Source organism: Gambusia affinis, linkage group LG04 (assembly GCF_019740435.1).
Source record: "Gambusia affinis linkage group LG04, SWU_Gaff_1.0, whole genome shotgun sequence".
Taxonomy (NCBI): Eukaryota; Metazoa; Chordata; class Actinopteri; order Cyprinodontiformes; family Poeciliidae; genus Gambusia; species Gambusia affinis.
Window position 1 is genome coordinate 7,767,335 of NC_057871.1, and position 15,156 is coordinate 7,782,490.

General features: G+C 41.5%; 1 protein-coding gene across 3 annotated transcripts in view; it reads left to right on the top strand.

The window, feature by feature from the left end:
* Positions 1-13,642, top strand: part of dlc1 (DLC1 Rho GTPase activating protein) — an 88,400-nt gene extending 74,758 nt beyond the window's left edge. For 2 of the 3 annotated variants that reach the window (XM_044113785.1, XM_044113786.1), the window contains 10 exons: positions 1,514-3,162; positions 3,630-3,809; positions 5,271-5,430; positions 6,325-6,532; positions 6,928-7,144; positions 8,344-8,458; positions 9,863-10,078; positions 10,960-11,177; positions 11,297-11,470; positions 11,960-13,636. In XM_044113785.1, coding sequence (XP_043969720.1) covers positions 1,514-3,162; positions 3,630-3,809; positions 5,271-5,430; positions 6,325-6,532; positions 6,928-7,144; positions 8,344-8,458; positions 9,863-10,078; positions 10,960-11,177; positions 11,297-11,470; positions 11,960-12,059 — 3,237 coding nt within the window. In that variant the 3' untranslated portion in view covers positions 12,060-13,636. Of the gene's footprint in view, positions 1-1,513; positions 3,163-3,629; positions 3,810-5,270; positions 5,431-6,324; positions 6,533-6,927; positions 7,145-8,343; positions 8,459-9,862; positions 10,079-10,959; positions 11,178-11,296; positions 11,471-11,959 lie in introns of all 3 variants that reach the window. The other variant, XM_044113784.1, reaches the window with a different exon arrangement.
* Positions 13,643-15,156: the final 1,514 nt, after the last annotated feature.

Here is a 15,156-nt window from a genome sequence, read left to right on the forward strand (position 1 = left end):
TATTCATTAGGATGACCCTCCCTGTGTCACCTTTCATTTCAGGAGTCAACAGAGGTAGAGAAGTCAAAGAGGCAAATAACCTCTTTGACTCCTCTACTCTTATGAGACACCACACCCCCTCTTTCCTCCCCAGAATACTTAGGAATGCATTGATCTCTTCATGTCTTTGCATTCCCCATCCCTTCAGAATCACCACCCCGTCTCTCAGTCTCGTTCTCTGTGGTGTTTTTTTCTTGGGTTGAATTATTGAGAAAATAAATAATTTTCACTTTACAACTTCAAAGTGGTCGCTGGTCCAGCAGATGCTTCGGTGGCTTGATGGTTTGTGGATAAGACATCTGCATAACTGTGACAAATGGCTTCAGCTCGGCATAGTGGTCGGTGCTCTTTGTGTGTAGCAAATGAAACATGACTGTTTTCTCACATGCTTGCCAGCATAGCTGGAGACTTAAGCACAATTATGTTTTTTTTTTATTTGAAATTGTGTAACCTAATTGTTCACAGATGCATAGTTAGGTTGAATCGTACCATTTTGTGATTGGATACCTACTTTAGTTGTTACCTTAGCAGAATAATTTGGTTCCCAATTTTCGAATTGATGTTCGGTTGAACGTTGGAAGCTGTTTATGTTTAACCCTTAGCTGACAACTTTCTTGGTGTTTTCATATGAAGAAGTCACCACAACAATAGTTCAAAATCAACTACTTCCAAATCCGTTGGTTTGGTTTTTAAAATTTAAATATAAAGTTAACAAACACTCTTACCTTACATGATCTGTGATATCACTCAATAAGGTAAACAGTTTGCTAAGACAAATTAAGGTGCATAAGGTCATCAAAGCTGAAAAAAAAAGCTAGTTTTGAGTTTTTAACCCAAATTAAAGACAAAATCTGCCCATATTTTAGTGTTTTATATTTTGAATTAGTGTAGATAAGTCCGTCTCTGTCTGACGACGACTGGGTGGGGGTGGTGACCCCAGTCTGGCTGGCTGCATTGCGAGCTACGGGGGTCATAATGGAATTTCCTGAACGCCCTTCAGGGTCTGCGATAGATTAACCAAACTGGGGGGGTTACATTTTTTGGACTTGGTGCTTTTATATTAATTGGAGCTCAGTAAAGGCAGCTACCTTCATAGTGTGATGTATATGTCTGTCAATCAATCTGGAGAAGACAGAGAAATGATCTTACCCTAAGCTTAGATTGAGGTCATTTTGTCCAAATTTGCTTTTGGCTTTTGATAAATCCTCTGACATTTTGCAAAAGATCCTGTGTTATGACAGAATGTGTCAGCTATTGTACATAATTATATGCCATGTAGGTTAAAATTAGAACAATTCTGGAAAAAGGATTCATAGCTCAAAAGAGTTTCCTGGATTGCAGTGAGGAATGTTGTGAAAGAAGTGGAAAATGTTCCTAACTATTCCTCTCCCTCCCGCTCTCCCGCCCTCCTCTCCTACCCCTCCCATGTTCCTGCTTCCTCCCTCTCTTGTCCCCTCCTTCGCTTCCTATTCAGAGTGAGGACTCAGATGAGGATGAGCCTTGTGCCATCAGTGGCCGCTGGACATTCCAGAGGGACAGCAAGCGATGGTCCCGGATGGAAGAGCTGGAGGTTTTCTCCAATTTCCCAACAGATGCCGTCCAAGCCTCTTTTCCTAAAGACCAAGTACCCCAGAAGGGTAAGCTGACTCTGCGTGAAGGGAACAGTTCAGAGAGCGTGCTGACTGACCTCAGTGAGCAGCCTGAAGTGAGTTCCATCCATAGCAGTGGGAGTGGAGGAAGAGGAGAGGAAAAGATCCATGGTGCTGCCTCGATAAATGAAGTGGTACCTACTGGTGCCACACGGGCTAGCTCAGTAGCCAGCATGTGTTCATCCTCAGGCACCGGGGGATCAGCAGGTCAAAATGAGGATTCTCTGTCTGATGGGTTGCCACCATCGCCCCTGGAGACCCTCAGACACTTCACCTTCGATGTCAAAGCAGGAACAGTAGGAGGAAGTCTTGATAGAGAAGGTGGGAGTGGCAAAAGCACTCGTTCAAGAGCCAAAAGCTTCCTGAAGAGGATGGAGAGTTTGCGACTACGCAGCAGCAGCTCTTCCAAGAGAAAAAAGAAAGGGAGCGCAGTCGGAGGGAAAATAGAAATCAGCGGACCTGTCATCAAACAAGGCTTCGAAGACGACAAACTGAGGAGGTTGAATTGTGTGGACATCTCAAGCATCAACCTCAATCACCACTGCAATCCTGCTCTGACCATGACTCTCAACCGGAACCGCTCTGTATCGTACTCCACTCAGACCAGCAATGGGAGCACTGGAAGCACTGGGAGCAGTCAGTCTGAAGCCAGCAGTGGCAGCGCAGTGAGCACACCGAGTCCAGTGACTCGAGCTCGCAGCCACAGCACTGCAGCAGGTTCCAGTAAGAGAGGAGGAATGTATCTGGAGGGCTTTGATCCCTTTAGCCTCCTCCAGCAAGAGCCGAGTCGTCAGGCGCCGCAGCCCAAATCAGCACCGCCCATCCCCTGCCAGGCCAGTGATGGGATGTCCATCAATGAGCAGAACTGCAGGAATAACTGCAGTGCTCAAGACAAAAGTAGACAAGAGGAAGAAGTAGAAGAGGATGAGGAGGAGGATGAAGAAGGGGGCATGATCTTCTTCTATTTGCCCGAAGGCCACAAGCCTGGAACTTTCCCCAAAGCCCTGCAGGATGGAAGTTTGCGCAACAACAATGGGAATGATAATGGGAACTCAGTGATTCTCAGGGGACGGCAAAGCAGGCGTCAGCGTCGCGCCTCTTCAGGTTCAATCGACAGCCGGCTTAGCTTTTATGACAATGTCCCCTACGCCGAAAAAGAGGAGGGAGAGGATGAGGAGGGAGACGAACACAAACTAGAGGAGGTACTCCAACATGTCACCGGCTTCGTCAATGCCTGGTCAGAGGCTGTGGCCGGTGAGGAGGAGGAGGAAGAGGAAGATGAAGAGGAAGGAGATTCTGATTCTGCGTTGGATTCGGCATCGCCGTGCCCCTCCTCACCTCTGCAGAACAGATTGGAAGAGACAGAGAACGGAAGTGACCAGGACAGCACGGGAAACCCCTTGGGCGACGTCGAGGATGGGATGAGGGAGAGAAGAGATTCAGGCGTGGGAGCGTCTCTTACTCGAACCAGCAGGTCAGTAAAAACAAGTTAAACTCTCCTCCTTATTAAAGAACTGTTTTCTCTGCATTGGTATTCATTCATAAATGCTAAGTTACCTACAAGCAAAGAATATTCTAAATGAAATTGCCAGTAAAAGATAAACAGAAGAACAGGCTGAGGCTTCTCTTCTTACATGATGGTGCTAGGTTCTCAGGAATGCCTTCTTGTCTCCATGGAGATTGTTTCTACACTCTCAAGAATTTACCAGCAGAATTACTCTTGGTTTCTTTTAGGTAATCTCTTGATTGCTGTACGCATACGTCTTTGTAATCCCTACATAGATCACTCGACCACACACAGTATTTGGATACTCTGTGTTGTTTTTAGCATTCCTGTACACACGAAAGCATGACACAGGTCCCAGGGGGTTAACTGCTCTTTCGGTTAATCATCGTTCCTCCTTCTGAGTTCTCAATCTGTGCCTTCCTCTTCTTTTCCAGACCACAGAAGCTCCGCTGGCCAAGCTTCCAGAACTCCCACCGCCCCAGCTTGGCCTCGGCTCAGCTCCAGATCAGCTGCCAGTCTGTGCTGCAGATGAATCTGCTGCAGAAACTCTCTCTACTGCAGCTCACTGCTCTCCTGGAGAAGCACACTCCAACAAACAAGCATGGCTTCAGTTGGTGAGTGGTTGGACTTAAAGTTTACGCCCTTTAGAGCCGTCTTAAGTTGTTTGCCCTTAGGCTGCAACTGGTCACATTTGTTCTTATAAGTTATCCCCCGGCCCCCTCTCAAAGCCCCAAAACATAATCCATTCAACCAGGCACTACCCTTCAGTTCCACCCGCCTCCCAGTGCAGTCCATCTGCAAGTTGTTGTATGGTACTGTGACGGCTGTCCACAGAGGTTGGGTTTCACATTCTTTTCCCAGGCTCATAATTGCTGGGAAGGGGTGCACATTGTCTTCTTTTTAACGGTGCAATTATGGCTGTTCACACGCAAGGTGCTGAGTTGAAGGCACGAAAGAGCTGCCCCCTTCTTAACTTATCATTTTAAAAAACACCCTTTAGGCCAGCAGCATGAGCCACTTTATTTAAAAAATATTCACTCTCACCCATTGTCCTTAATATGTATAACAACTGGTTACGATTTTCCCCCAGGCTTCAACCTATAATGCAAATTAAAGTTTTGTCCTAGAAAATCATAATAAACCTGAAAGATAACAGGTTTATCATTGGAGATAGTAAACCTGAAAATTAGAGATGCACAATTTTGTAAATGATTTGTCATCTTCAGTCCAAGCAAAACTGAAACTGAGTACAGTTTCAGCCTATTCTAATTTCTCTTGAGCAGCATTCAACACACTTTTCTCTTGCTCTTCTCCTATGAAAGGTCCTTATTTGTATTATTAACAAGTGTCAAAAAGAGGATTTTAAAACAAAAGAAAATTTATGTTTTTCTCTTGTTTAGCGCCTTTCTTGCTCTGAAAACAGAAGGCATCTTGACAGTCATATGACAGATCACGGTCTTTCTGAAAGACAGAGTCTGATTGTTGGTCCCTTGTACATATTCAGAATTCCATCCATGATCATAAAATGCTTCTTTTTCTTCATTTTTCCCAAACTGGGGTTCTCAGAAGGACTCCAGAGTCTTGTGAGTTGGTCTTACAAAGACGCATTTGTCCCAAGTCACGCACAGAAGCACTCTGCTAAACACACTCACACCCATACAGAAAAAAATCTGTAAATCTGTGGGCAGGTTTGTGTGAAACGGGATGGTGGTGACAGCAGCTTTTGTGGTTTTTGTCATGCTGGCCAACAGTGGCCATGTCAGTGAACATCCAATGAAATTAACAGGTGTTAAAGATTGTCCACAGTAAATTTGTGGCATCTCCCTTCAAACTCCATCTTTTATATTTGGTTTGTCCTGGCCTCGTTTTCCTGGCGACAAATATCTACAGGCATGCTGTAGATATTATGTTAACATGCATGCTTTTTAGTTTATTTACATGGAAATCGGATTAATTTTCTGATTTTATTTTTTTTATTTTTTTGGTGGGGGCCTTTTACCTTAAAACTCAAGCAAAAATATGACCTGCTTGAAGATTACAGCTACATTCTTTCCTTTTGTGTGTTTGTGTTGCAGGGCTGTGCCAAAGTTTATGAAGCGAATCAAAGTGCGGGACTACAAAGACCGGAACGTGTTCGGTGTACCGCTCCAAGTCATCGTCCAGCGAACCGGCCAGCCACTTCCTCAGGGAATTCAGCAGGCCATGCGCTATTTACGCAATCAGTGTCTTGACCAGGTAAGTCTAATTGCCCACATGTATACATGTAAACAGATTAGCACAAATTGTATTACATCTTTCTTCCTACACATCTGGTCAGTCAAACTTCCATCCAATTCCATTCTTACATCCCAAACATACGGTGTCTTGAAAGAGTATCCAAAATCTTGTGGAATGTTGCAAAATGTGAACAAGTTCAAGGGGTATGATAACTTTCGCAAGGCACTCTGAATGCTGTTTTGTTTCTTTTAGTAAAGTGTGTCTGTGCATTCATACATACAGAATGGGCGTATGTGGAGAAAATAGCTGGTAAAGCAGCACAAAAATAGTGAGAAGAAGGATTGCTTTCTTCTGAAATAGGACAAGGCGCCTCTGTTCAGAAATGGTGAACGCTGGTGGAAAATATTCTGCCTGGACGTTTAGTCCCCATTTTCTCCCCAAGTGCCTCTTCGTATGGCCCAAAAAGGCCTCTGATGAGGTCCTACACAGTGTGTTGTACAAGAATACACACCGGGTGTCATGGGAGCTTCTTTCAAAAACAGTCAACAATCTCTGTTATGATGTAACTCCAATTAACTATAAGCCCTTAATGTGCGGATGAGTCAAGAATGTTCTTTTTTCTTTTCAAAAACAAATTATTGATTCAAAAGATATGAGGCATGAATCATTGGGAAAACATTTAATCTTACCACAATAGGTAAGAAATTTGGACTTCACGTGTTTCTTTGTATTTTCGTACCTTTTGAACCTCTTCGTATTTTTTTCACGTTATATCAAACTTCAGTCTAGCATAGTTGTGAGTTCAGCCCTGTTTGCTCCTAAGCCCTAAAACAAATTCTCGTGCAACCAGGAAGGAGGGGTATCCTTTCAGATATTTGCTGAATGTATGACATTCTTCCGTCTTCCTCCCAGGTTGGCCTTTTCAGGAAATCTGGAGTTAAATCTCGCATACAAGCTCTTCGCCAAATGAACGAGGCAAGCGGCGCAGATGGTGGAGGGGTCAACTACGAAGGCCAGTCGGCCTATGACGTTGCCGACATGCTGAAGCAGTATTTCAGAGATTTGCCTGAACCGCTGCTCACAAGCAAGCTGTCTGAGACCTTCCTACAGATTTATCAATGTAAGGAAGCAAAAAAAGACAAAGGCTCACGTAGGCAGCTTTACATCTCATAATAATATTTTTTGCTTCTGTGGATACTTATCACCGTGTGTATAATTCTGTTTAGCATGAGGATCCTATAATGTTTAATTCCTACTGTTTCACAAAGTGTTTCCATAAGATCAAGTCAACGGAGTCCTGTCCAAAAAAGATATATTATGAACATCCTGTGTCTTGCATAACACACCAATTTCAGGCCCGGCCATTGCTCATACTCTGCCGACGAAGTGGCTCCTTACACAATATCCTTATTGGATTTAATTTCTGTATAAAAAGATGACATGATGCTGCATGACGCCGGATAATTGTATTAACAAGCAGCCATGACAAATGCTATCTTCTCTTTCTCCCTGCAGACATGCCCAAGGAACTCCGTCTTCAGGCAACCCGCGCAGCCGTGCTGCTGCTGCCAGATGAGAACCGGGAGGCGCTGCGCACCCTGCTGTGCCTGCTCTGTGATGTGACGGCGAGCGTGGCAGAGAACCAGATGACGCCCACCAACCTGGCCGTGTGTCTGGCGCCGTCACTCTTCCACCTCAACACTCTCCGCCGCAAAGAGAGCTCCTCTCCCAGGTGTGCGAGTGTGAGCAGTCTGGAATAGAAAAACTAACCAGTCAGTTTAAAAATGTGATCTATTAAGATTCATTCTCTAAAAAATTGCAAATCAGTTATTCCTCCCACTGCGCAGTATACTAGATTAAATGCACCAAGGGTTGTATCTGATTCATGCAGAAAATTGGACAAGCTATGACAATTACAAAGAGACAAAGGACAGAGAAGAAGAAAGAGGTGGGGGTGGGGAACTAAGGTACCGACAATGAAAGTGACAAACCAAATAAAAAGTTTTGTGTTTTACTGTGGTCTCATTTGCCTAGAGGTGCACCAATTAATGATCCACATATCAGAATCAGCTGGTTATCAGCTTTGATCAGTGATTGGTAGGTCCAACACATAAAAAGGAGTTTTTTACTTTTTTTTAAAACCAACTTATTCCAACTTTTCCATCTATAAAAGCCAAAACCAGCATGGCGCCCTCGGATAAACTTTGTTTTATATTAATAAAAATCAGATAGAGTTTAGGTTCCATGCTTTGTTGCATGAATGAGAATAATTTAACATTTTTTTGACATCTATCTACCTTCAAAGAGTTATGGTATTTCTGAAAAATAAAAAAAAAAATAGACTGAACCTTAAAGAAAACTAAAAATATGCTGGAAAAGACTGATGAGTGCCTCTCTACATTTACCTTGAAGTCTGCTAATGGAAAGATTGTGACTATAAATACTGTTCATGCAGTTGATTCATCTGATGCATATTGTGTATTACATTGGTGAATGACACTCCAGTGACCTTTCCAGGCCTCCTCCTGTCTGCTGTTTTGCAGCTAGAGTATCACACTGAGATGAAATACCTCAACAGTCTCATCTTCGACTCTTTTGAAAGTTGTGTGGATGTTGGGAGGGAGCTTGTTGATTGTGATTGACATTATCTGTGTCTTTTTTTACCTCTTTTATGTTACATAACATGAAGCATCCTGGATATTTCAAAAACAGGAAGAGGTCACTCCAGGGAAACAAAAGAGTAGGATGTTGTAGATGGAGGGAAGAGATGGAAGGAAATAGAAAAGGTTAAGTCTTAGCCTACTTAGACAGACATTGTTCCACTTATAGGAATTGCTTGTGAGGGTTCATCAGCTCTGTACCGTTTGACCCTTTGTTTTCACTCTGTCATGATGAATAAATCTTCTTTCTTTCTCTTTTGGCTTGTTACAGGGTGATGAACCGGAAGCAGATGCTGGGAAAACCTGACCAGAGGGACCTGAATGAGAACCTGGCGGCCACGCATGGACTGGCACACATGATCCAGGAGTGCAGGAAGCTTTTCAGGGTCAGTTCTCAAACGCAGTAGGAAATAAACTTGCTCTTTATGGTAGATTGACCCATAAAGTTGTTTTGATTTCAGTTCCACCTCACTCCGCCTCGTCACTTTCCAGAGAACAATGAAATATTTATCTCTAAGTCTCAAATCTTTATTAACTTTATTAGCATTCACATACTTAAAGTGCTCCTAACTAGTCAACCTAAATCACTGTTTTGCATGGCCTGATTTTTAACATGAAAATATTTGACAACTTTAATTTTTCCAAAACATTTTATTCATTGTTTGTTTGTTTTTTTTTAGCTAACTGTAGCTCCTATTATGGTATTATAATAAATTTTATGATACAAAAAAATTATTTTTATTTTAAATAACTTTATACATATATATATATATATATATATATATATATATATATATATATATATATATATATATATATATATATATATATATATATATATTTTGCTGCTACCTTAACAACTATAGGGAAAAACTGTCTTTAGTTTTTAGAAAATCCTGACTTTAGACTGCAAGTCTACGTCATATCTAAAGTCTTTGTTTTTAGGGCTTAAATGCAACTTGACCCTGCGTTGCTGATTGAGTCATTGTCACATGCTTTTTGTCCATGCATTTGTCATGTAAACACACTGCCACTTATATAACTCATCTTTGCAATTCTTGTGAATGTTGTGCAAGCAGCACTGTGACGAATGCCCCGACTGACTACATCTTGCACAATTTACTTTGTCTTCAGTTTATCTTTACAGTTATTTGTACAGCACATACCAGTGAGTACTGTGTGTTCCCTCTACAAGGTGTACTAAATAATCAGCAAATCCTCTCAGAGCAATATTTTTTTTATGAAACCTGCTCTGTCTTGCAGCTTCACCTCAGACATGTTAAAGCTAAAGGGACACACACTTTGACTTATTACTGTCATTTAAACCTTGATTAGATTGTGGACAAACTTCCTGCCCTCCCGTTGTGCTCTTATCCAGTCAGTAAACCTAATAAAGCCCTTAAATGATATTTGATTAGATTTGCATTTCCTCAGGAGGAAGGAGGGGTGAAATTAACATTTATCTTGATCTGAGCTAGTTTTTCAGATGATCTTTGACATATACATTGTCAGGATTCAATTTAAGGAGGAAAGAGATAAACAACAAGAAATGAACTGCATAAGCCTAGAAATATAAATGAAACAAATTCTGCTTTAATGACACATCCGTATCCAAGGAGAACTTAATAGTTTCTGATAAACCAGGGAGATAGTTGTGATAAGGGAGACCTTAGAGAGTAAAAGATTTTCAGCCTCTTATGAAAAAAAAAAGTAAAAATTGGTGAAACATTTATTGCTACCTCACGGTTTGTAACGCCCTGACCTTCCATCTGCTGGATTCTTCCTTCCAGATCCCTGAAGAGATGAACCGCTGCAGAAACTCATACCTGGAGCAGGCTCTGCTGCCACAGCGCTTTGAGGAACTGGCTGGTGAAGAGGCCGGGCAGGGGGGCTACCGAGCCTGTCTCCAGGACAGCCTGGACCTGCTTCTAAAGGAGGCAAAAGACAAGTTCAAAGGTTACGACAGCTGCTCCACGCCTGAGCATGCAGAGCTGGCCTGCAGGAAGGTAAGTCCACCTCAAGTAAACACCAAGCTGATGAAATTCATTTTAAAAAAAGGAAATATGGGTTAGTCTGTCTGTGGTATGTAAACAAGCTGCCATCTCCATTTCCTGTCATCTTCATGTTCGACTCGCATTTTTAAATAGTGAGTGGAAAAACAGAAATTAGGGTTTCCTGTCTAGAAAGGCATCCGTGTGAAAACGGCTGCGCTCTTGGCTTCTCGCTCCTATCCCTTCTGCTCTGGACTCTTTCCCAGAATGACATCAGCTTCATCTCGCAACACACACAAACACAACTTCTCCATTCTCCCAGGCCTACATTTCCTGTGCTGATCGTGCTTAAAGACTTGGACAGAGTTATCTTTTCTCCTTGTGAAAGTCACAGCGGCACAGCGGCTATGTTTTACCGTCAGATGGGAGAACAAAGCAGCTGATGGACCATAATGAGTTCATTTTCAAATACAGCTGGAGTGTTCTGTAAAGTTTAAGTAGGATTTTTATTCTGAACCACAAACTTGAATTTATTTTGAAGAGGCTTTTTGTGATTGACTAACTCAAAGTAGCACAAAATGCTGAATTAAAAGGAAAGTGATCCAGAGTTTACAAAATGTGGTATCTATTTATACGTATTCCTTTTCTCTCTCAATATATCCTCCATACACTTTTTGGATTTTTAATTTTAAAAGAAAATGGAGACAATGTATCGTCTCCTTTACCACATAAAAAAACACCTAAAATACAGAACAACATATTTAGTAGATTGTGGCTATAACAGGACATTACGGTAATTTTAACTGATGAATATGTTCAGGTTTATCTCAGAGGACACAAAATGTCCCACAGAATGTTTGTGTAATGTTATCTGTCGTTTCCGTTCTGTCCTGCAGGTTCACGATGGATTTCCACTGAGGCTCTGGAAAGTCACTGTAGAGATTCCAGCGAGTCCCGATGAAGTTCTGACCCGAGTGCTGCGAGAGCAGGGCCACTGGGACGAGGATCTACTGGAAAGCAGAGTAGTGGAAACGCTGGATGAGCGGACAGAGATCTACCAGTATGTTCGCAACGCCATGGCGCCGCATCCCACCAGAGACCACCTGGTGCTAAGGTAGACTCGTTTTCTTATCACCTCACGCTTTGTTTTTTATTTATTTATTTTTCCATATTTTCTCCACTTTAGTTCAAAGTTACACATTAATGCAAAAATATTTTAATTATTACTCTCAGAACATGGATCACGGACCTACCAAAAGGTGCGTGTGCACTTGTATCTACGTCTGTGGACCACGAAGGGGTGCCAGTGGTGGGTGTCCGGGCCAATGTGCTCACTTCACGCTACTACGTAGAACCCTGTGGAACCAACAAATCCAGACTCACGCACATTTCCAGAACTGACCTCAGGTTAGTGGCTTACACAGAACCCAGGATGATCATAGCTGGAGATGCATCAATCAGTATGAGAAATTCCCCAATCCTTAAAAGCATCAAAATGAAAGTCTCCTCCTGTTTTTAGTCAAAAAAATAATAATTAATTACCAACATGTACTTTGAAGTGCTAAAAATTAGATAAGTTTTGGGTATACGGGCTTTGGTGCATGAATGGGTATAATCTTAAAATGCTTTCACTGTTTTACCCATTTAAAACTAAACCTCAATCAACATTCATAAACAATAGTGTTCATGTTTTATTTATCATAATCTATTGAAAAGAAATCTGAATTTTAGAAATGGAATCAGCAAGTCAGACCTTGAAATGAAACCCCAAAATTTATATCAGTCAATAGAAACCTGATTGGTGCACCTCTGATTAAAGCAAGCTTGTCACTAAATATGCCAATATTTTCATAGAGACGCTTCATCCTAACACTAAATCTGTTTCTTCTGTTTTAGGGGTCGTTTTCCAGAGTGGTACAATAAACTCCACGGACAGCTGTGTGCTGCTGAGGTGGCGCGAATAAGAGACTCCTTCACCGTTTCCATGGATAAATAAATAGGCAGCGTGCAATTCAGACCACAGCAAATTCTTGGACTGCAACTTTGGATGGAGTCAAGTCATGTTCACAGTGAAAAAAACAAAGTATGGAGCCCCTATTCAAGGACTCATTTTTCCCAGAGTCAAAACAGACTGATTAAACTGGTCTTGTTGGGACTGCTGAGAGGACTCGCATAGCCATGTCTCATCCTGGAGACATTTTGTTGTTGATTCGGAATGTGTGGTTTAGACTTTATCTAAAGGGATGATACGGCTTCTGAGAAGCGAAGAAGACTCAACGTATGCATGAGCTTGTGTGTGCGGGTGTGTGCAAAGCAACAAATGCTAAGCGCATATTTGTCGTGTTGGTTTACAGTCAGAGGAAAGCATGTACATATAAAATATTCTGGTCAGAAAAAGTTGATGTGGCCGTCCGCCTCACGTTGCCTCTGACCAACTTTTCTGTTACAGCGAAGCACAGGAGGACCTGTAGATGTTATTAAGAGTTGATGAATGAATGTGTGGGTGAGGAAAGATGCAAATCCACAGACTGAGTGGAAACAAAAGACAGGATATGGTGAGATGACAGGTGGGCGACTGCACGCAGGGTTTTAGTGCTTGCCGGTAGAGGAGGAGGAGGACCGGTGGCTGGCTCACCAGAATGAAAGGACTGATCAGTCGGGATCTCATCTACTGACAGATAAAAGTCGCTGCAATCCCCTCCAGAAGGATTTGAGTGAGTCATGGGTTTTATGTGGAAGCTGATATTTGTTTGCGAAGATTCACGAGACGGGTTTAGTCTCCGTGCTAGTGCCAAAAGTTAGTTCGTCAGCAATTTTAAAGAGGAGCAGAAAGATAAAAAAAAAAGATAAAAAAATGGATTTAATGGACCAAATAAAGAAAAAGCTAAAGCTCATCTTAGAAGGCATCAATGTTTGTTTTAATCTCAAAAACAGCACAGTTCACATTCTTTTTTTATTTGTTGTCTGCAATTCTATCCTATTAGGAATATATTGAAAACTATACATGTTCCACTTTCATTGTGCACAAGAGAACAGAAGACACAACTCACTGCAACTGAAACCTCCAGCTACACGAAAGACGAGAGAGAGAAAAAATGTCCTTTTATAAAGGTGGGGATTTTACAGGTTTTACTGTAAAGAAGAGGGGAGACTGAATGTGCTTTTTCACAAGAAGGATAAAAGTCTATTTGCGTAAGCATCTTTCTCTCTATTGTCTCGCTGTGTTTAAAAAGTAATTATAGAGATTTGTGCCCACGTAACTTCTTCTAGCACCGACGCTCTTCGATAGGAGACTGTCCAAGCTGTTTGTGCTCAGTGTGTAATTAATTCACTAAGCCCTTTGTTTATATCCTACCAGTTTGTACCTGTAACAGTGTCTCTGCCAAATAACGCATGACAATGACAGTTAATTTAAAGCAAATATATTTATACCTCAAATATGTGTGTTTTTGTATCATTTTATGTTATTTTATTGTACATGGTAAGCTTTGTGCTACAAAAATGTGTTTTATCTTTTTTATTATTAATATTATTTCTGTACAGGTTAATTAAAGTGCACTATTAAATGTATTAAAATAATGCCTTTGTTTGCTGTTTTCTTTTCCACAAGGAAATTGTAAAGCTTTTTTCATTGGCTTGCTTTTTACCCTCCAAAATTCTGCAGGCACTCATTTAAACCACAGATTGTTCCAACTGCAGCTTTTCCCTCTCGCTGGCCCTTAACACCATAAATCTCAAGTGACTTGACTCCATTCCACACCAATAAATCTAGGAATGGACCAGAGAGGCCAGGAGGATAGTGATCTCACTACTAATTATTATTCTTACATAAGTTTCTGTTATCAGAACACTGTGGGGTCTGCTGTACTGTAGTGGGGAAGCTTAATAAGAGGCCAGGCAGTCATGTGGCCAAAGCAAGAGGGGCTCTGACCGTGTGAGGAGGTACCATTTTTGCCAATTTTGACTTGTTTGACTTAACCACTTGGGAAAGTTTTACATTATATCAGGAAATTTGACCTTACCCAGATCTTGTAGGCCTTACGCTCCTTAAACCTGAAAATGCTTATTCAACATACCTTACACTAAAGGGGAATTTACCCATTTCGAAAACTGCTCGTTCCTTGCTCTCAACAGGTGAAAGTTGGAGTTATACCTACTACCTTCCAATCGCAAAATGACTACTATACTCTCCAAGTCGCCCACATCATGACTGCGATGTAACAGCTAAATGTTTACAGGACACTAGAAAAGCATCAGTTCTACACTGTTGATAATTCTGATTGCTATACTGCCAAACAAAACACAGTTCAAAGAACATCATTGCTCCAAAGTCTGTGGGGTTTTCTGTGATTGATTATTATGTGGCAACCATTTACTCAGAAAATTACCTTAGTTAGTGCTGTGTAATTTTCAATATTATTGTGAGTAAGCACCTTGCATAAGTAATCGCAACTCACAGCCACCATAATAACATTCATCAGGATTGATTTTATTCCTTTTTGGAATAACGTAAACATCTCCAAAGAGTACCGTACTGTTCTCCCCCTGACTGGCATGTTTTCCTTTTGGGGTTGTGTACGTGTTTTTCCCCTGAGCGGCCCCAACACCTCGCAGAGATTACACAGCTCCAGATAAGCAGGAGTCAGAGCCAGAGCTGCATTCCCGCACTGCTGTTTGAGAATCTGTCACAGAAGGTTTCCCACATTGATAAATGCATATGAATGTGTACATTCTTCAGCCAGTGCTTTCTCTTTTTAAAGAGAACAAATCTGACTCTTAGACTCTTAACTGAACCATTACATGTATCTTCCATTAGTCATTTGTTGTAATGACTAATAAGTTGAACACCATTTCCAGATCCAACATCAGGTGGCAGCTGTAATAAAGCACCACTACCCCAAACCCCATTATAAATTTGTTTTATTTTTCTCTTTCATCATACTTGAAATGCTATAGCTCATTAAATCAGTTTTAACATCTGGCAGAATTAACTAAAGTAGATGCATAACAAAGGTTCATGATTTTATTTATTAAGGGAATAAAGCAACCCATACCAACCTGGCTCGCTAATCTGACTGACTCCTAAACCAGTA